General features: G+C 42.9%; 1 protein-coding gene across 1 annotated transcript in view; it reads right to left on the bottom strand.

Moving 5' to 3' along the window:
- Positions 1–1,251: 1,251 nt before the first annotated feature.
- The window catches only part of LOC149168269 (protein PIGMENT DEFECTIVE 338, chloroplastic-like), a 359,634-nt gene continuing 338,189 nt past the window's right edge, over positions 1,252–22,696 (bottom strand). Inside the window, 3 exon segments of the mRNA XM_089428201.1 lie at positions 1,252–1,738; positions 2,005–2,053; positions 5,509–5,634. Coding sequence (XP_089284327.1) covers positions 1,568–1,738; positions 2,005–2,053; positions 5,509–5,634 — 346 coding nt within the window. The 3' untranslated portion in view covers positions 1,252–1,567.

Here is a 22,696-nt window from a genome sequence, read left to right as displayed (position 1 = left end):
CAGTGACGTCCATTCATCCTCAACGTTGCATATAAATAGAAGGTGACATAGCCTCATTTGGACACACTCATCTTCACACTTCTCTCTCTCTCCTCATTGATTGGGTACGGATTTATGAGCCTCTCTCTCTCCACATGTCCGAAATTTCAGGAGGCCGAAATTTCAGGAGACTGAATTTCTGGACAGTTTGACCAAGCGTTGACCAGCTTGCGTTGACCTGTTTGGCTGCGTTTTTGGGTGAGGTATTTCTGTTTGGGCAGGCAGCATTTCTGGGCACAGAAATTGAGGCCAACAGTGACTTTGACCAGCATTGACTGCAGCTAGGGCTGACCGTAGGTTGGCTGTTTGACCAAATTTGACTGGCCTGTTTTTGGGATGTTTTGAGGGCTGATTCATCTTGCTGTTTGGAGGACCAATTTGTTGAAGGTAAAATCTGCCCTGTTGACCAGCGTTGACTTTTCTAGTTAGTCTCTGTTGCTGCTGTCATAAATTATCAGATTTGCAAAATTGTACTATCTCTCTCTGCTGAACTATCGAAGACTATAAGAAGAATTGATCAAGGGTTTCTCCACATTAGGGCTTGTCCCTGGCTAGTGCCACATCTTGTGTCCTCTTGTCTTGGCTTGTCGTCTACTGTTTATGTTTATGTTCTATCTGCATTTTACTATGTTGATGTGATTGCTAAACTGGATATTGATATTGGGCTAATAAAGAAATTGAAATAAAATTGCTCTAAAGCATAGAACATACCATTGTTGCCTAAAATTAACAAAAATGAATTAAAAAAAACCAACAAAAATACTTTAAAAACTCGATGTCATGCGGTCCAGTGATTTTTTCGCATTGGATCGTGATTTTTTCGAAAAAATCGCCAATTTAATTGCTATTCTGAAAAAAATCGTGATTTTATCGCGATGTTCGCAACACTGCTTTTAACTTCAATTGTGTGAAACTTTAGTTCCAAGTTTCTTAGGGATACACGCCTGGAGCTAGAATGAACTGACCCAAAGAAAGAAAGTTAGCTGTGGTGACAGAGGGCTATCTTTCTACCTGTTGCTCCAAAATTAACCTTGCCGATTTTGTGGCAGGTCACTCCAGGGCTAACAAATATATCAAATTGTACCGCTTTTTATCTTCACAACAATGATAACTCTCATATATCAGAAATTTATAAAGCCCTTGCATTTTATCAATGGATGAAGTATACACATTTCCCCATATAATGGTGCCAATGCCCTGAAATCATCAAGGTGCTTGCTTAACTTCGAAAATTTACTCATTAAGCAGATATGCATCTTCAATACAAAAAAAAAGCAACCAGAACAAATCTGGGCACTTCATGATTTTTGATGTATACGTCATAAACATACCTATTAATTTCACCATAATGGAATATAGGCTTTTCTCCCTTGCCTCCCGCTTATTAATCCATACATTGATACACGTCTCTGATCTCTTATCGTGTGGATAAAAACCAAATTGCAGTGGTTAACCATTAACTGGACTACACAACTTAATAATACTTATACAGTTGATGCAATTACATGATTTGCTGGTCCAATATTCATTATTCCCGTTCTGGCTCAAATTCAAGACAGCTCCAGTTTGCATAACATTCCGCTCCATCACGAAACATGTCCACATCATCCAGAAATGATTCTCTTCTATTCATACCCCGCAGAGGATTCAATTTCTGCCTATATGCTGCTGCCATCTGCTCTGCTTCATCAAACACTCTCTTGCAAAAGAAACAAAGAACCCAAGCAATACAGGAGGGTTGGCTATAAGTTGCTTTGCATCTAGGGACAATAACCAAATAATAACCTTTGAAGTGACAAATTATACATCAAAGAATAGGTATATCAAATTTAATTTAACAGACTGCAAACACATTGTCAACTAGAGCTTCAAAGGTTATATATATATATATATATGAATGAATTTTGAAACACTATTTCCTTCAAATAATCTTCTAACAAAATTATTTGTGAGTTCAGTATATACCTGTTTATTGAAGAGAATCAATCCTTCCTCGCACTCCAAGCCTGCCGTGCTGACATCAAGGAATTAAATATATAAGTAATGCATTGATGTGATATTTTTCTTCTATCTAAATCATATATGATGCAACATTTTCAAAGTGTCAGAAAGAAGAGAGAGATCGGTTCCCGGGGACACTTCATTAGCTTTTATGGTATTTTTCAAAATGTTTGGCTTGTCTGTTTTGTCAAAAGAAAGAAATTTGTCTCAAGAAACTGAAAAGGCTCAATTGTTAATAAATATGGAATAAATAATTAGGTACTATATATATTTAACATGCAAGATATGTAATCATGGGAACATTCAAGTCATTTTTATGCTTGCGTCTAATATGCTCAGAATTGCCAATTTATTATAGTGTAATTCAGGTACACAGAATCAGAACAAAATCCAGGGCCTGGCATCAATATCAAATACTGATGAGTTTGTGTCTCATCCTCAACTTTCTGTGTGCCTTTTAACCACATTTCCTTCAGAGACAAGTTCCTATAAACATGTTTGTTTTCTATACATCCCCAATGCATGAAGAAAGGCCAGTGTCTGCACAACTGCACTAACGAAGTGAAAATGAAACAGAGTCACAGACGCAATGTAAAAGCCCAAGTTCTAAGTTTCTAACAGCCAAAGGAGTAGAAACTCTTATTGTCAGAAATAGCTATATTCATTATAAATATTCTACAAAAGCACACTATACTAAACAACATTACTTTACCTGTATCCAGGAAAACATTACTTTACCTGTCATACTGAGTATCCACAGAAAATCCTACCGTACTGATGAGTAGGAAAAACAAAAGACAGGTAACGTTAAAATAGCACTTACTGTAATCCAAACCATGCATTTTCTAGATGGAAAGAAAGAAATTTTGTCAATAAAGCTAAATAACTAGATGTGATGTAAACAGATGCAGAGAAAAGAGCAATGCCCAAAACGAATACAAACTATGTGAACCCCCTTATCCAGGGAGGATTTGCTTTATCTCAATGGCGCCAGATCTTTAGAACGCCACAAAAGATAAAATGTGCAAAAATCCATTTCATATGCTAACACATGCTAGAATATGTAGTGGCCATTTTAGATAGATGCCATATTTTTGTTTCTCTTGAAAGGGATGTTTTGACAAGCTAGATATGAAAAATCACATGCAGACCCACATGCACGAAGCAAACCAGCCCACAACCGTCAAACCACATAGAAACCAACTTGCTTAGATGAACCAGCCCACAAGAGACAGTGCTTAAGCACATGCCCTCAAGGGGATTGGAACCTTGGTGAGCAGCCTGACAAGCCACTGCCCTCACAACTGAATCAGAAAGCTATCCCGGAGATTCAAGGGGTCTCTGACTCTCTCCAACCATCCCTGAAACTAATTCCCATCCCCAAATCATTGTGAAACTTAACTCAAACCCTAAATTTGTGACATTACATCAACCATAGCGAAGAATGTAATCATTGTTGTTGCCTTTATAGTCTGCTTTTTGTATTTTTCCATCTCCTTGGATTTAGCAGGATCTTGTAGATCCCCATTGGTAAATGCCCCACATGTATTTTGTCGATAACAAATTCTCCATATGGTCTTTCCACACATGCAAATTTATACCATATAGAAAAAATAAATAAAAAATAAAAAAATCAAGAAATTAAAGTGAAGCCATTTTTTAAATAGCTTCAAGCCTAAAAGAATTGTTTCACGGAATGTTACCTTCAAGCCCTTAGCCTTACTTTTGCATTTAAATATGCTCTCTTAACACCTTGGACAAGTTTAAACACCCTTCATGAAAGCACTTTTCCCTCACAAATGACTACCTTATTGGGCAATTTCAATCAGATCAGCAACCTATCACATGTGCAGATCACCTATCACAGGGGTAAACCAACATCCAATCACTAGAGTTTCGCAACTTCACAAAAATCTCACCCACAGACCCTTCCCAAGTCCAAGCACCTATCTCAGGCATCGATCTCTCCAATCTCCTGAATCTTCTAGGCATCACACCCACTGAAATCCTCTGATAACTGCTCCCTCTCATAAGTAACAACCTCCTCAATATGGTGGGTAGAAGATTTCAGATGTACAGCTAGGATATCATGTTAATGTGTCAGTAAATGGTAAGCAGAAACGCATGCCTAAAAGAAAACTCTAAGCTAAGAAACTGAGACTAAGTTTACTCGTATCAAACAGCATGTAAAGGAACACTAGATCTACAGACATATCAATCTGAAGAAGAAGATTTGGGTAGAAGATTTCACATGTGCAGCTATGATATCATGTTAATGTGTCGGTACATGGTAAGCAGAAATGTGTGGCTAAGAGAAAACACTAAGCTAAGAAACTGAGACTAAGTTTACTCGTATCAAACAGCAGATAAAGGAACGCTATATCTACAAACACATTAATCTGAATAAAGAGAACAACAAGCTTAATTTACAGCACTCAATCATATCACTCTATTAAAATTTAAATGACAAGAAAGAATTATGAAGCAATCAGCTCAAAACTCGGTGTAACCATCCCAGTAGTGCACACCGTCTTTCTTCTATAGAGTATAGACTAAGAAAAGGCTAGGCTTAATAATAAATTTGGACCATCCATTTGGCGTGCCACAAGTAGATGCCAAATCTACATGCAAGCATTCAACTCCTACCTTGGAAGGTGTGTCTGAGCTAAATCTGGAACTCCTCTAAGCCATGCACTTTTCTTACATTAAGAACTGCATCTAAAGACAGATAAAGAAAAAGCACTTTCTAAATATGAAAATCCTGTGCTTTCCAAAAATAGCAAACCTACTAAAGCATCTTAAACACAGACACCTTAACTGCTGTTGCACCCTCACTGTAACTGTGCCTCACTCATAGCTGCTCAAGCACGGAGGCTGTACAGATCTGCTGAATGCATTGCTACTGAAGAACAGTGAGTAAACAACAGGTAAAACTAACACAATCCTTACTCATAAAATTTTATCTTGGAGGTTTCCTTTCTTTAAAGGTCTCAATCACATTCTCATCCTCTTATAGTTCAAGATCGTTGCCTTTTATTATTAGAGAATACGTTAATTTAACAAGGAATAGAGTTGATAGGGTTCAAATAGAAGAGAAATTAAGTATATTGACCTTGGAGTGTGCCTAGGCCCTAGAGTGCCTAGACCTTGCTCTACAAACTGAAGAAAGAAAACCAGTAAAAAGTAAAGAAACCATTGGCCAAACCATATAAAGAGGATGAAGAAATACGCATCTCTATCAAAAAGATGAAACCAAATAAATATAGAATATTGACATTTGTAATGAAAAGATGATATCAAATAACAAATCTCAAAATTCATTCCATTGCTTTCGATTAAATTGGACGTCCACTTCATCACCCTCCATGTGAACCAACCACAAACACCATTTTCAGACTATAAAGAGGAGACTAACCAGTCTCTTCCCATAACACTTTGCTACTTATTGAGAAACGAAGAAAATTTTACCTGAAAGAAATTCTATTTGTGAACATGGAATGAACCACCATAACTTTGACCTTTTCACCCTCTGAAAACAACTCCTTAACAGATGGAACTCGAGCACGAGATATCTGTGAAATATGAAGCAATCCACTGCAAATTACAGATTTTAGTTAGAATTTATGTCTAGAAGAATAGAAAGGTACACCTTTGCAGAAAAAATTTAACATGCTTTAGCAACAACACTATAGTAATTTTCACTGACAATTATCCAACAAATTTGAATCACTGTGTAATGTCCCCAAATTTTGAATTACCTTGTGATGTGGTTAGGAGGGATTTCTAAAGCTTGTGTCAACCTGGTCATAGGAGCGGGATTACTCCATTGGTAGGCCCTGGGGGTTTTAGAGGAGTTTTATGGGTCTGATTGGGATGGCTTATCATATTTCATCATCAGGATCAATTCCACACGGTTTTCTCTTGGTTCCATTGCATTCCGACGATTTCCGTAAAACAGAGTTATTTACAGGCATATTTTAAGTAATTACCAATGTTACCAGACTCAGAATCGGCAAAAAATCGGCGAGGCAAAAGAGTGAAGAGCTATAATCGGATCAGGAAAAAATCAGTGAATACAATAAATAAAGTATTACACATATTGAATTAAAAAAACACTTTTTTATTGATATTCAATAAAGCCATGTCCAAACAATGCATAATATAATAGATGTCCAAAAAATCACGAGGACAATGTGTATACTACAAGTATAAAATATATTTAGTATTGGAAAACATTCAAGAAAAGGTACAAAGATTCAAACGAGACGAGGAACTTCCATGTTTTTGTCAACCAACACCGCAGACCTGCTAAAATCATACTTGGGGTTACAGTAGCATGACTTCTAAATTGTGTTAAGTTTGGATTGGTAGTGCGTTATACCCATTGGTAGATCACTTATACACTCGATGACAACAAATGAAATTAAGGAATTGTTTCATTATTATAGGTCCTTGTAAAGTTCCAACATTCAACAACAATTTTCTTTTATTCAAAACAATATAGAACTTTAACATACTACAACCAGTTTCTTTTATTCAAAATGATATTTTTAAAGGAAAAGAACAATGTTCGACCATCGGGGAGTAGCCACAAACCTGGCCTTGTACATGAATTCGACTGCCTAATACTGTATACATGAAGCCAACAAACAAAACCCATCGTGACCTTGAGAATTAGAGAAAGGGTTCTGGTTTATCAAAGTTGAAGTCCACACAGTGAGGGAATAATGTGACAATGGCATCGTTTGATCCACGACGTCTCTGGATAGGCTGGTGAGAAAGAAGAAATGAAAGCGAACTCCAAGCGCGGCGGGCGGCAAGAAGAAGTGAAAGAAAAACCACAAAATAAAACTCCGCCGACTTTTAACCTAAGAATTTGAGTGGCTTGTTGAGTCCTCTACAAATCACCAAAATCACGAGTCAAACTCGGTTGACCACGAGTCAAACTCAGTCAACACGAGTTTGACTTGCCAAGATTCAAATCGGCTCGTCTGGTTGAAGATCAGAGTCAGAATTGTGAGTACTTGTGAGTGATCAGAGACTCCTGTAACATTGGTAATTACACTTAAGTTGTTGTTTCAAGCTGATTGCTTGGAGAAACACCTTAGTGTAATAGCTCATTGGAATTGGGGTGAAAAGATCTACAAGGAAGCATGATGAAAATGTAATGTTCCCTCCAATTAAATTTTATCAAGGCATCCACACAGTTTTTCGATTTCAGGGAGTTAGGCGAAAGTTTGGGCAAACATTAGGAGGATGGAAGAAAATTTAGAAATTAGTGGAGTGTGGGGGCCACCCCAAGAGAGAGAAATTTGATCTCCCTTGAAGGCAAGTCAAATTGGAGGGAGAAAGAAGGCAAAGGGGTCGAATTGGTGGAGCCCACAAGGGGAGGGAGGAAGCCAAGATAAATAGGAGAGAGCTACCTCATTTTGGGGCATTTGTCAATTTGAAAATTATATCACTGTTCGCTTGAGTTGATGAGCCAAGTCAACAAAGGCGCTGCTAGCACAAGGGAGTTTCCAGGCAGAAATTTCTAGTTCTACTTTCGGTGAACCTAGAGTGTCACCCTCGGAGAGATTCATCACCATTTTGGAGCTGTCCAAAGCAATTCACAGGTGGTTCAAATTGGTTTTCTGAGCACACTGGGCACAGAGAGAGAAACTCACACTGCTTGGAGAGGCAAGTACAGTGCAGGTCGAGTTCTGGGCTTTTGGGGAATCATTCTACAGGTTTATTGTTGGAGATTTTCAGTGGGATTGCAGGGTTGAGATTGAGGGTATCACACAGGCCGAATTTCTCATTTCTAGCTAGTGCGCAGAGGTTGATTGGTAAGGCCTGCGCAAGAAGTGAGGGAGCTGATTTGAAGTGGTGAAGGAGCCAGGGAATTTCGGTTGATTTTTGCAAGGAGTCATCAGGGGAAATTTAGGGAGGATTTCTTGAGATTTTTGGCACCCAATTAGAGCAGAATTCTAGGGAGTGTGAATTGTTTAGCTGAGGAATTCGCTCTATATGAAGGGTCCCAGAGGTGGTTGGAAACTTGGAAGGAGCTCAAACCCTTCCTGGCTTTTTGTAGGTCTATTGTGAGGAGTCTACAGTGAAAGTCGCAGAATTTTTTGAGCACTCTATAGGGGTCAAACACTTGCTCCATTCCAGTCAAAAGTAGCAGAATTTACTGGGCCAGCGCAAGAGTTGGATGAGACACTTTCCCAGCACTTGGGCAGCACTCTTCTCACTTGAGTTTTGCCTAGCTTGTTGTAGCAAGCCCAGGTTCACCTGCTCCTGCTCATTGTACTCCATTTGATCAAGTTAATAAAATGGCTCAGCATTCTTCGTGTGAAATTTTTGTGTGCTAATATTTTTGCATGTGTTTTAACTTTTAATTTTTGGTTGCATGTCTGAGATTTCACTGTTGTTATCACTTAATATTTCCACTAGGAATATTACAGTGGTATCAGAGTTGTGATATGGCCAGCTGTGGGAAGAACACTAGTCTATGACCCCAGGAGACGAGCAGTGTATTACTTACCGGAGGTACAGGGACAGAAGTAAAGGGTGTGAGCTGCCAATCACCCTAGATTCATAGGTCCCTGAGCGAAAAGTAGTGGATGCTAACATGGGGTATAACAGCAATGAGGACATAGCTTGATCCAGGTAGATATTGGTGGCCACCCGCCTATTCCACCTAGAACCCCCAGTCAGTTTCATCGGTTTCCTTGTTCATTTCATCATTTACTATTTTAGCAGTTTTTCGGGTCCTGAACTTCCAGAGCAGATTTGACCCCCTAAACGGCGTTTTTTTAGGGACCGCAGTAGGCCCATAGTTATAAGCAAGGGCCTGCCATGCAACCGATAGTACTCGGATAGACCTTTCCAACAAGGTATTGTATGCGCCAAACGGAGATAATATGACCAAGTTACAACCCCGGGAAGTTGGCTACTTAACTAACCCCAACGAGGCCCACAAACTCTTGGTGTTACATCTCCTGGGTTTAGGGTTTTGGTTGTTTAGGGTTTTCTCATGTTTTCCAATAATAAATAGGCCCTTGAGCCTCATTGTAACATAGTTCAGAGACATGTATCCGCCACATCTCCTCTCAGAGATAAGCTACCATCGCCCGAGCTATCTTATTTCCATTTGGTTTGTAAGCATAGTTCAGTATTTTTCTATTGATGAAATGAAGTGTTTTTTTGCTGCATCTCTGTGTTTATGATTATCTTTGTAAGTCGTCGCGTTCCTGTTTAAGTTAGGATCAGTGGTATCAAAGCGGTTTGCTCTTTCTCTGTTTTTCTTTGCATATCCCCAACGAGGTCAAGGTATAAGGAGTTAGGACTTGATTTGGTTGAACCATTGCAAGATCAACCTCGCAAAACCCGACGACCTCCCATGGCGGAAGAAAAGAAAGATGAGGGGGCAGGAGATCCTTTCAAAATGTTGCTCGAGGAAGCCCTCGAGCGACAGAGGGATGCGATGATGGATAACTTTGCCCAGATCCTTCGACGGCTACCCACAGGCGATGCATCTTCATCCAACAACCACTCTGGAGGCACCACTCCTTTTAAGGTACAAGTTAACTTCGATATTCCCATATTCGAAGACTTTATGGATGCAGACGTCGTAAATAAATGGTTAAATATGTTGGAAGGATATTTTTCAGTTCATGACTTTTCCAATCGGGAAAAGATTACTTTTGCACTTCTCAAAGCCACCCCACACGTCAAGGACTGGTGGAAAACCTACTGTGAACAAAAGGACCAGAGTGAACTTTCGCTGTTTTCAAACGCACCCACTTGGAAATCTTTCGGAGACACCATCAAGGAACAATATTACCCTGTCAGGAGATATGAAGACAAATACATAAAGTGGACCACGCTACGGCAGGGAAGGGACCAAGATGTGCCAGAGTTCACAAATACTTTCCATACCCTTCGCATGAAGCTGGGTATCAAGGATACTGAGCGGCATTTGGTGCTCAAGTACCACGGCTGTCTACACAAGTACATCTAGGACGAGATGGAGTTCCTGGACATTTCCATGCTCGGCACGGCATATCGGTACGCTGTCAAGGTTGAGCGGAAGTTTAAATAGAAGAAGACGGACTTAGGATCTGCGAATCCAAAGCAAGGAAAAAGCACCCCCAAACCACAGAACAAAGGACCAAGCCAAGGCGAGGCTACCTAGGACAACCCGCTGAAGCCGCAAGTAAAAAACAACACCACGAAGACAAAGAAGGACACGGGAAAATGGTGTGAGTTCCATAAGAGCTCCACCCACAATACAAGTGAGCGTCGGGCCAAGCAGTCACTGGTGGCCGAGCTGAAGACTTCCGAATCAGACACAGGTTCTGACTCTGAATCAAAACCAGAGAAGGGAACTGAAAAAGCGAAGCAGATAATTGATGCAGAGCCCAGTGCCACCGTGGCCACCACCAAGATCCAGAAGATTAAGCATGAAGATCCAAAGGAGGGGGAATGCCTCTTCCACTCACAGATGTGGGTGAAGGATTCAACGCTGCAGTTCATTGTCGACAGCGGGAGCCAAAAGAACCTCATTTCAGCAGAGGTCGTGAAGTGGCTAGGCCTAAAGACTACAACACATCCACAGTCACACACCATCGGGTGGCTTCACTAAGGAAGAGATCTTCGCGTCAACCAGCAGTGCCGCCTTCCCTACAGCATCAAACCCTTCACGGATGAGGTACTGTGTGACGTTGCTCCTCTTAAAGTTTCTGATGTATTGTTAGGACAACCATACTTGTGGAAGCAACATGTTGTATATGAGTCTAGACCTCGCTTTGTGATTATTACTTTGGCTAATAAGTTGTACAGGATACCGGAGGTATCCCACCCTACTGCCATCTCTTTGATCACTGCAAAGCAATGCATTAAGATCATTTCCCATACCATAAAATTTGTTTTCCTTATGATTCGCCCCCAGGGCAAAAAGAAAGTTGTGGCCACGGCTTCCAAGCAGGGCTCCTCTGCACAACAACAATAGATGGACAAGGTCATGGAGGAGTACAGGGATATTTTCGCCTCACCCACAGGGGTACCGCTACAGTGTTAGGTCAAGCACTCCATTGATCTGACCCCAGGCATGCTGCTGCCCGATGGACCAATCTATTGATGCTCTATTCTGGAGAACGATGAGATCAAGAGGCTGATTCAGGGACTATTGCAGAAAGGGCACATCAGGCCAAGCTCATCACCTTGTGGGAGCCCGATTGCATTGGTACAAAAGAAGCATGGGACCTGGAGGCTCTATATTGACTATCGGGCGTTGAACAAGATCACTGTCCGGAATAGGTACCCAATCCCGCGGATTCATGACCTTCTAGACCAGCTCAAGGGGCCAAATATTTCAGCAAGATTGACTTGAAGTCAAGTTATCACCAGGTGCCTATCGAACCCTCCGATGTGTGGAAGACTGCCTTCAAATCCAAGGAGGGCCTTTTCGAATGGCTAGTCATGTCATTCGGATTGACGAACACCCCTGCAACCTTCATGAGACTGATGGACGACATCTTGCGACCCTTCACCAATGCATTCATGGTGGTGTATTTAGATGACATCTTGATCTTCAGCCAGAGTTGGGAAGAGCATCTCCACCATATTTGACAGGTCCTTCAAACCCTGCGACAACACAAGTTATGTGCTAACTTGGAGAAATGCCCTTCTGGCCTGACCCAGGTTCAATATTTGGGGTACATCATTGATGAGCAGGGTGTACATGTGGACCCATCCAAGATACCAGTCATTCGGGATTGGCCAACCTCAACCACTCTAACAGAGCTCCACAGCTTTTTGGGTCTTGCCAATTTCTACCGTAGGTTCGTGTTGGGATTCTCTCATATCACTTGGCCTTTAAGTAAAGTCACCAAGGGCGAAGCGAAAGCAAAGTTTTTTTGGTAGGAAACCCAACAACAAGTGTTCTCCGAGTTGAAGGATCATCTCTGTTCTGCACCTGTGCTCACATACCAGACCTACAACAACCATTTGAGATTGAGACAAATGCCTCCAAATATGCTATTGGTGTGGTTCTTACTCAACATAGGCATCCAGTGGCTTACCACAGTGAGACACTTTCAGACACAGACCGAAAGTACCTCACTTATGACAAATAAATGTATTCCAATGTGCATGCCTCTCGTCAATGGAAGCATTACATTCTAGGGAAGGAAATGGTTATCCACACAGACCACAGACCTGTACAGTTCATACAGACGCTAGGGAAGTTGTAGAACGATCGCCATAAAAAATGGTCCACCTATCTGCAACAATTCCATTTGAACATTAAGTATAAGAAGAGCAACACCAATAATGTCGTTGATTACCTCAGCCGACCACCAGTGATGGCGCTAATCATTGTGCTCGACTCATGTGGGCACGAGACACCGAGGTGGTCGCATCTTTACAGGAGCGATCCAGAATTCGGCAACATATACCAGACACTCCTGGAAGGGAAGCAAGTTCCAAATTTTCACCTTAAGGATGCACTGTTATGCCACTTGGGACACATCTGTGTTCCTTCAAGTGAGCATGCTAAGTAGATTTGGGAGGCGCACTACAGTCGGGTCGCTGGACATTTCGGAGTAGAGAAAACAGTGGTGGTATTGCAGAAGTATTTTTATTGGCTGAAACTTCGTCAGGATGTTGGGAAGTACATTAGATCCTCCACCGCCTGCGCCATTGCCAAACCAACCATCAAGAAGCAAGGCCTATATACTCCTCTACCTACTCCTAGCCAACCTTGGTATTTGTCTCCATGGATTACATGTCAGGCCTTCCTTCTACTAAGCACAACAACGATTGCGTTTTTTTGGTTGTCGACAGATTCTCTAAGATGGCCATCATGGTGGCCTACAAGGAGAGTATCACAGCAGAGGCCATTGCTAAACTCTTCTTTCAGCGAGTGTGGGTACACTTTGGGATCCCACAGTCCATTGTCTCAGATCGGGACAACAGGTTCCTGAGTGCATTTTGGTCAAATCTTTGGTCAATGTTGGATACAAAACTTGCTAACTCCACGGCTTTTCATCCCCAAACTGATGACCAAACAGAGGTTGTGAACAGGATGATCGTACATATTATGTGCATGTACAACTCGAAGCATCCACGCACATGGGATGAAAGTCTCCCCTGTTTCCAACACAGCTACAACAGAGCTCAACCCGGACTGCATGGAACATGCCACAACTGATCAGATCATGGGCACATGGATCAAGAACACTCGCCAACAGAGGATACAACTATATCAAGTTGTCAAAGCAGGCCAACTCCTTCACCAGGGCAAGTGGTTCACCAGGGACCAGGTTCAACAGAAATTTCCTCACCTCATGGAGGCTCTGCACGCAATAGGAACCATTGCTTCCTAAGGGGGGTGGAATGATCCAGGTGGATATTGGTGCCCACCCGCCTATTCCACCTAGATCCCTCAGTCAGTTTCATCCGTTTCCTTGTTCATTTCAGCATTTACTATTTTTAGCAATTTTTCGGGTCTTGAACTTCCGAAGCAGTTTTGACCCCCTAAACGGCGTTTTTTTGGGGTCCACCAAGAATGGACCTTTCCAACAACGTATCGTACGCACAAAATGGAGATAATATGACCAAGTTACGACTCCGAGAAATTGGCTGCTCAACTAACCCCAACGAGGCCCACAAACTCTTGGTGTTACATCTCTTGGGGTTAGAGTTTTGGTTGTTTAGGGTTTTCTCATGTTTTCCAATAATAAATAGGCCCTTGAGCCTCATTGTAACACAGTTTAGAGGCATGTAGCTGCCACATCTCTTCTAAGAGATAAGCTACCATCGCCCGAGCTATCTTATTTCCATTCTGTTTGTAAGCATAGTTCAATATTTTTCTATTAATGAAATGAAGTGTTTTTCTGTTGCATCTCTGCGTTTATGATTATATTTGTAAGTTGTTGCGTTCTTGTTTAAGTTAGGATCATAGCTACCACATTCAAAAGGATTCTAAGCGCTTTGAATGACCTGGTGAGAGGGCAAAAGGAAGTGATGGATGAGATGAAACAACAACGCATAAGGGACAGCCATAGAGAGTTCATGGGTGGAGGAGAGAGTTCAAGGGCATCTCATCAAACAGAGCACACTACCACTATGAGCCTCCCCCGCATTTATAGTGGACCCACCCAGATCTACCATACCCACATTTTTTGCTGCAGGGTCTGGAGAGCAGCTAGAGTAGGAGGTGATGCCCATGGGAGATTACTCTCATGAATGGCAATCCATGGGGGTGGAATTCCAAGTTGACTTGAATTTCAGAGATTTTTGCCAACTCAAGCAGAACAACAAGGGCAAGGTAGTAGGTGTATCCACTGTGCAGAGTTCAAATTTGCAGCGCATAGTTGGGAGACTGTACCTTTCCACTTTCGATGGCACTTCTAAATGCATGGCTAGGGCATGGGTGGAAAAACTTGACACCTATTTCCACCTCAACCAGATGACAGAAGTAGAGGCAATAAAGACGGGTACCTTGAACCTGGAGGAGGATGAGCATGATTGGTGGTTGCATGGGTTATACACGTTGGGTCATGGCGGTGTGACCTCATATGAGGAGTTTACTAGGAGGGTGATGGAGCGATTTGACCAAAGAGACCCCGAGATACACTTCAGGTAGCTAACGCAACTTAAGCAGACAAGCAACGTGGAGCAATACATATCGGAGTTTTTAAGGTTGTCAGTGATGGTATCAGACTTGTAGGAGGCCAGGAGGGTTTTCTTATTTGTGGAGGGCTTAGTTGAGCCTTTGTGTGGGCTAGTGAGGTCGAATAGACCTGCTACGCTCTAGGACACAGTGAGTAGGGCACAGGATTGCAAGGTTCCATCCCCAAGACTATAACACCACTACCCACGAGGCCCACCTTTCCATAGAAAGGTAGAGACACCAGATTCCAGTAGTAGAGGGAGACACCAGGGCGTTGGCAATTGGATGATGAGACGAGGAGGGACCTACAGAGGAGGAAGTTGTGATTCACATGCCAGGAGGCATGGGCCCCGGAACACGAATGCACCAAGGGCAAAGCCCACTACATAGAGGTATTCTCAGACAGTGAGTCGGAGGATGAGGATGAGCAAGGGGTAGGTGGAGGAGACGACCAACCACAGGCCATGGGAGGAGGAGGCCCACCTCACTCAACTGGAGGAGGCTCTTTCTTACCCACAGGAGGAGTTATTACTTCACTTCGAGGAGTGCCTAAGTATTCGACGTTGAGGATTAGGGTTACCATGCAAGGGCAGCGTGTGTCAGTGTTGGTTGACAATGGGGCTACCCACAACTTTGTTGATGCTCGGATGGTGGAAAGGAGAGGTATACACACAAAGACCTTCGAGGGTTTTTCAGTTTTGGTACCTGGGGACAGAACCATGCAATGCACCAAATATGTCCCAAGCATGATGGTGAGAATGGGTAACTATTCCATGACAGATCACTTCTTTATAGTCGACGTTTCGGACACCAATGTAGTGATGGGTGTCTAGTGGCTCTACTCCCTTGGGCGTGTCACTACAGATTGGAGGAAGTTGGAGATGGAGTTCTCTGGTCTGGATCGGAAACTAGTTGTGTTGAGGGGCATGCATTTGTACCCTTTGGAGACAGTGTCAACTCATAGGATGGAGTTCGATTTGAGACTTGGGGATATAGAGTGGGTTGTGGAGCTTAGGATTTCAGAGACGGGGACTCAACCGCAACCACCTCACCCAGATATTAAGGCGATATTAGACAAGTACCCAACGGTTTTTGGAGACATCCCACCAGGTCGCCCCCCCCCCCCGATAGGGGATTTGAGCATACGATTAAGCTAGAGGAGGGCGTGCATGCAATGATCACAACACTGTACTGGCATCCCAAGGCTTATAGGGATGAGATAGAGTGGGCTATACAGGAGTTGTTGAGGTTGGGACCCATCAGGCTAGTTCTAGTCCTTTTTCTTCTTCAGTGGTGTTGGTGAAGAAGAAGGACGGGACCCTCCGCATGTGTATTGATTATAGAGCTCTCAAAATGAGGACCTTGAAGAATAGCTGTCTGATTCCGCACATAGACGAGTTGATGGATGAGCTCAGAGAGGCCAAGTTCTTCACCAAGATAGACCTTCGTTTAGGATACCATTAGATTAGGGTGAGAGAGCAGGATATCCCGAAGGCAGCCTTCAGGTGTCACTATGGACACTTAGAGTTTTTGGTGTTGCCCTTTGGGCTAACCAACGCACCGGCTACCTTCCAGTCTTGCATGAACCACGTATTTTGTTGAATTTTCTAAGTTTACTTAGTTAAAAACCCTCCATGCAGTTTATCTGATTTATTCCTACCTACTTGTTATTTTCCTTAACAAGTTATTTACAATGTAAATATTGAAAATAAACACTAGTGCATGCTCAACATATTACAGATCAGCAACTAAAAGAAACATAAACAAACACACCATATGACGCCATTATTTTTGGACTAATGTCCCCGGAAAAAACCAATGTGGAAAAACCAGTGCAGCTATCTGAGGGTTTTCTTATTAAGCAATATCAGAGTACAATCTGGGTGCCGAAACTAGCCTACCCAATAGAGAATTTCCTTGGCAGTAATACCTCTCAATTTTTGACAAATCTCCTGGCTGAAACCCCGGATAATCCTTCCGGCAGCTACTCAGCACCAATCTGCCCCAGAAACCCCAGCGTCAACCTCTCTCTAGATTGTGTCAGCCCCTCTCTTCCTTACGCTGGCCTTGCATCACCCCAGATGGGTCTGCATCAGCCCTGGGAGGCCCTGCGTCAGCCCTCTGGCCCTTTGCGTCAGCAACGCTGGCCTCTCTGAGGCTCTACGTGGCCCTACGTGAGTCCTGGCTGGCTATGCGTCACTCTCCTTGGCTACTATGCTGCTCCCCCGACACTATATCTGCTTCTCTGTCTCTTTGTAATCAAATGCCCCTCAACTGCATCTCTCGCTCACTAATTCTATCTCTCTTAGCAAACCCCGCTCTAGAGAATAGAATGACTGATCACTTTGGTGTATTCTCCAAGTGACCCTCAAGCCTCCTCTTATACTTTTCTTGTTGACATATCAACGGCCGAGACTAAGTCCCTAATCAACGGCTAAGATTAGATCTGGCTTAATCCATGCCTTTTGGACCATTCTAACACAGATTCATATTAATACACATTAATATTTTATTTTCCCTAAGTTTAGACTTAGGGACTCCATTAAAAATATTAATTATTTTAATATCTATTGATCTGTTTAGAATCTTCCCAAACCCTTTCTGGGTATTGGAGATCTTATGTACCCCAACCTCTCCACCAAATTTTGTTGCTAGAGCACATCCGATGCTACCCCAAATCAACACTCTCTCTTAGCGAGGACTATGCTCTAACAATACTCCTCACTAAGTATAACTCTGATCATCCGGCGTCGATACCTGTGCTGATGCTAGGCCTTCCTGCCCAACATCCTCTACACTGCTACCTCTTGTATTGTTGCCCATGGTTCTGCCACTGCCACTGCTGCATCTGTACAACAACTCCCTCTGCATCCATGCTGCTGCTGGTCCTTTCTCCCAGCACTGCATCCACACTACACCTCCTCTCATCATGCTGCATCGTGCTGCCCACTGTTGCACTACAAATCAGTTACTGAGAAGTAAGTAACTGATCTCCCAACTGACCTTGTTGTTGGGCTAGAGACACCCACTGATGCTGAAGCTCCCTCTACCGCGGACAAGTGCTCCCTCTCTGACCTCTGCGCTGCTAAACAACTCCCTACATCTCGCACTATTGCACACCTCTTTGTGTCATCCTGCACAGGTGCAACACTCTTGTGCCTCTCGCATTGCTGCAACCAGCTAGCCTCGCGCTATCTCGAGACTCCTGCACTGTAGCTCTCTCTGTCGCTCCATCTGCATCCGTCTCTACCCACATCATCCAGTCCTACTACTCCTCATTGGGTTTCCCGTAGCAAGGTCAAATCCAAGAGGCTGGATACCTCAAGGATCCTGCCCCTCATCGCTTGTAGTCCACCTGACTACAGCTCGATGTCTCCCCACTTCTGCTCAAGCGGTGCATGTGCACTCATGGCGCAGTCATTGTCTATCAAAACTTCCTTCTCTACCCGTGTTGGCGCTGCCTTAGTCTCAGAAGACTCTCCCTCTCTTCCTTGGACATTGGGTCACATAATGACCCAGCTCACCATAGTGGAAGCACTTGATCTTGGAGAGATATTTCTTCTTCCGCTTCTCCTGCTTTCCCTCAGATGCTAGGGCCACATCTTCCTCCTCCTGCTTGACTTTGATCTCCTTGTTGCTGCTACCTGTCTTTGATTGTCGTCTGATCTCTTCCTGGCGAAGAGTTGCCCACATCTCGTCCCAAGGTGGGAGAGTTCCTTTGCCTAGTATACTCTGGACCAGTGATGCGGGGGAGCGCCCCCCCCCCTTCGAACCCGCTCCCGAAGCGCGCTCCGGGCGGGAGCGGCTCGGGAGCGGGTCGGGAGCGCGCTCCCCAAATCCCTCCCGGACGGGAGCGATTTTCGGGAGCGCGCTCCCGTAAAAAAATTTGCGCTCCCTGGTCTGTGAGGGAGCGCTTCAGGGAGCGATCGCTCCCGCGCTCCCGGAGCGCTTTTTAATGCCCGGGAGCGATCGCTCCCCGATCGCTCCCGGGCATTAAAAAACGCTCCGGGAGCGAATTTTAAAAATTCGGGAGCGATTCGGCGGAAAAAAATTCCGCGGACCCGAAAAAAACAAAAAATTTAACTTATTTTTTTGGATTTATAAGCCCAATGGGCCAAAATAAAATCATTTCAATGAGATTGAGCTTGAGTTTGAGAGCAAAGGAGCAAGGAGCAAGAGCTGAGGAGCAAGGAGCCAGAGCTGAGGAGCGAGGAGCAAGTGCCAAGGAGCGAGGAGCAAGCTTGCAGAGGTAAGTAACTTAATCATTTAGTTAGTTTAGCTGGTTAGGTGGTTAGTTTGGTTAGTTTAATTTACCTGTTTGAGTTTAAAGATCATTAATTTAAATTAAATTAATAAATTAAATGAATTAATCCCAATAAACTAAATTAATTTGCAGATTCAAGACTCAAACCCTACAAACATCAAACACGATGGACCTGGGGATTTTTATTGGCATTTTCCTCTTCCTGGTCCCTTTTCTGGTTATTATGGTGGTGGAGAGTAGGAAACGGAGGGGGCCTGAAACTGAAGAGGTGGATGAAGAAGCCGGAGGAAGTCAAATAGGTGAAAACCCCAGTGAGGAGGATGTGGAGGAGGGTGAACATGAGGGTCAAAAAACTAAACAAGACCAAACTCCATTGTGGAAATATGTTCAGAGGCCTGAAGCAGGGAGAGGGGGTGGAACCACTAAATTTCATTGCCCCCATTGCAATTCTGATTTCACAGGCTCATACACCCGTTTGAGAAGACACCTTTGCGGGAAAAGGGCATGGGATGGAGAGAAACAAATAGGAATCAGAACTTGCGACAAGGTGTCAACAGAAGATAGAGCCAAATACATAAAGGAAGAGGAGGACGCCCAATACAAAGCAAAAAGATCAAGGGGTTTCTTTGAAAGCTCACAAAGAACTCCTTCAGCATCCTCCCAAGGCAGTGGATATGGACATGGAGGCTCAGGGTCATCATCTTTACGCCGTAGAACCATATCAGATTTCCTTGATGAGGGGTGTAGGAATGATGTGGATTCAAAAATTTACAGGTTCCTCTATGCAAATGGGATACCATTCAATGTTCTACGCTCACCTTATTGGCACGAAATGGTTTCTGCCATAAATGATGCCCCTAAAGGATACAAGAGCCCTGGGTATGACAAGGCAAGAACAGTTGGCCTTGATCATGAAAAAGCAAAAATATCACATTCTTTGAATAAAATGACAAGTTCTTGGACTGACAATGGGGTGTCCATTGTATCTGATGGATGGACAAATGTAAAAGGCAAGCCATTGATAAGTGTTCTCGCTGTGTCCCGAAGTGGTCCCATTTTTCTAGCTGCACATGATTACTCAGACAAGTTCAAGACCGCTATCAACATTGCAGAAGCATTGCTTGAAACAATTGAGCGTATTGGCCCATACAATGTCATCCAAGTCATCACTGATAATGCTCCTAATTGTAAGGCAGCGGGAGCAATTATTGAGGATAGATACCCGAACATATTTTGGTCTGGATGTTTGGTTCACACATTGAACCTTCTGTTGCATGATATTGTCAAAAACAAAAATGAACAATACCAATGGATTGGTGATTTGTACAAGAAAGGAAAAAAAATGATAAAATTTATTACAAATCATAGCAATACCCATGGCCTTTTCCGCAGTCACTCGAGATTGGAGTTGCTGAAGATTGCGAGGACTAGATTTGGTAGCTATTACCTCACCTTCAGGCGCCTTTTGAAGGTAAGAGAGGGTTTAGCTAGCATGGTATCAAGTCCAAATTGGCAGGTGTTAAAGGAAAGGGCTACAAATGTAGCTGACATTGCAGGTTTTGAAACGGTGGAGGAGGCCGCTCTTGATGGGCAGTTTTGGACAACTGTGAGACAGGTATTGGATTTCACCAAGCCAATTTATAACATGATTCGGTTTGCAGATACAGACAAACCAGTGATTGGTGAGGTGTATGAGCAAATGGATACCATGTTGGGGGAAATAAAAGACATTGTTAATAACAGAGATCCCGACTTGTACAATTCGATTCACGATTGTGTGTGTCAACGGTGGAAAAGGCTTAACCTTCCACTACATTGCTTGGCGTATATCCTTACGCCAAAATACTACTCAGATTCTTGGTTGGGCAAACCTGCAGCAGGGGGTGGTGTTAGGACCAAACCCCATTTAGATCGAGAGGTAACTAAAGGATATCTGGATGCATTAGAAAAGTTGGTGCCTGACAGGGAGGAATGTGCAGCTGTGCGCCTTGAAATAGGCAGATACTTCACTGGCAGTGGTTTGTATGGTAACTTCCATGCAATGGACGACAAAGATAAATTTGATTCTCTCACATGGTGGGAAACATATGGCGGCGACGGACTTTTGCGAAAATTGGCATTGAAAGTTCTTGCACAGGTTGTAAATTCTTCTTCTGCAGAGAGGTGTTGGAGCACCTACAGTTATATACATAATGTGAAAAGAAACAGGCTCAACGAAAACCGAGCAGAAAGCTTGGTTTATGTGCACTACAATTTGAGGTTGTTGAGCCATTACTGTGATCGGGCTAATGAAGATCCCACATATAAAATTTGGGACAATCACCCTGAGGACGACAATTTGGAAGATGGCATTGTACATATGGAAGAACTAGAAGATGAGCTTGTACGGGATGAAGCTGAAGCAGCTGCAGCAGCCATGCCACCTCCACCTCCACCATCCAGTTCTCGGGGCCCGAGTCTTGTTCCATTGCTGTCGCCACCTCCATCGACACCCTCGCGTGGAGGCTCTAGTTCTGGTCGTCGGTCTGGGCGGGAGACTCCTAGAAGACCGCCAAGACCTACTTATACTCCTGGAGACTCTCGTGGCAAGGGCCACTTGTAGATTTACAGTTTACTTGTCTTTTTTAGTTTCTATTAGACTTGTGACTTGTCACTTTAGTTTTCATAACTGTTCAGTGTTGAGTTTTGAGTCCTTGACTCTTGACTCTTGACTCTTTCATATCATTATGACATTATGATATTTTTTGTAAACATTATATCACTGGTGACTGTGACAATGAAAATTTGAAGTTTGAAGTTGGGCCTTGGCAATTATAACTCATTGGTAATGATTGTGAATTATGAATATGATGCTTTGTGAAAGACTAAAGTTGTTTCATTTCATCTCATTATTCATGTTTCATTTTATAAATTTTTAACATTTCATATCATGTTAACAGTTAGAAGTTAGGACTTAGAAATATCTTCGATATTACTTCTTGTAATGGTTAAACTTGGCTTACAAGTACAACTTGTTACTTTGGTGATCAATGATGATAAATGTTATTGAATTGAATGTTATTTTAATTTATTATTTTACTAAGGTTGATGACGATTATAATTTCTAGATGATTGATGTGATATGGTTCAATGATCAATTTATGTTTTTTTATGTTTTTTATGTCTATTTCATCATTCTACATGTTTTTGTTGACATATATGTATCAAAAATTAAAAAATATAAAAAATATATATATTTTTAAAAAATCGCTCCCCGATTCGCTCCCAAACCGGGAGCTTCTGAAAATGGTCGCTCCCGCTCCCGCTTCCGCTCCCGCTCCCGCTCCCAAGTAACACTGCTCTGGACAAACACCTCCCAGTGTTCTGAGATAGCATTCAGGGTTGTCCTCACCATCAACTCCTGATCCAGTGTCACCTCTATAGCAGTCAACTGATCTCGGATCTCATTCAGTCCTCTAAAGAAGGTGTCAATCAGTTCTCCCTTCTTCATCTGATACGACCTCAACTGATTCTCAAGCAGCATTCTTCTCTGCACAAAAGTATGCTGGTACAACTTCTTGAGAGCCTCCCACATGTCAAATGTCATTTCCATCTCGACTACGTGTGGTACTACATGATCCTTGACCCTGTCAAGGATAATGCTCTTGGCCCTCGCCATCGCCTCCTCGGACTTGTCATTATCATTGGGGTCGACTGGGATAGCTATTACCTTCAAGGCGAAGTTCTTGACA

Source organism: Pinus tabuliformis, chromosome 4_2 (assembly GCF_031772625.1).
Source record: "Pinus tabuliformis cultivar Carrire ecotype Pingquan chromosome 4_2, CPIR1, whole genome shotgun sequence".
Taxonomy (NCBI): Eukaryota; Viridiplantae; Streptophyta; class Pinopsida; order Pinales; family Pinaceae; genus Pinus; species Pinus tabuliformis.
Note: the sequence above shows the minus strand (reverse complement) of the source record. Positions and strands in the feature narration are given on the sequence as shown.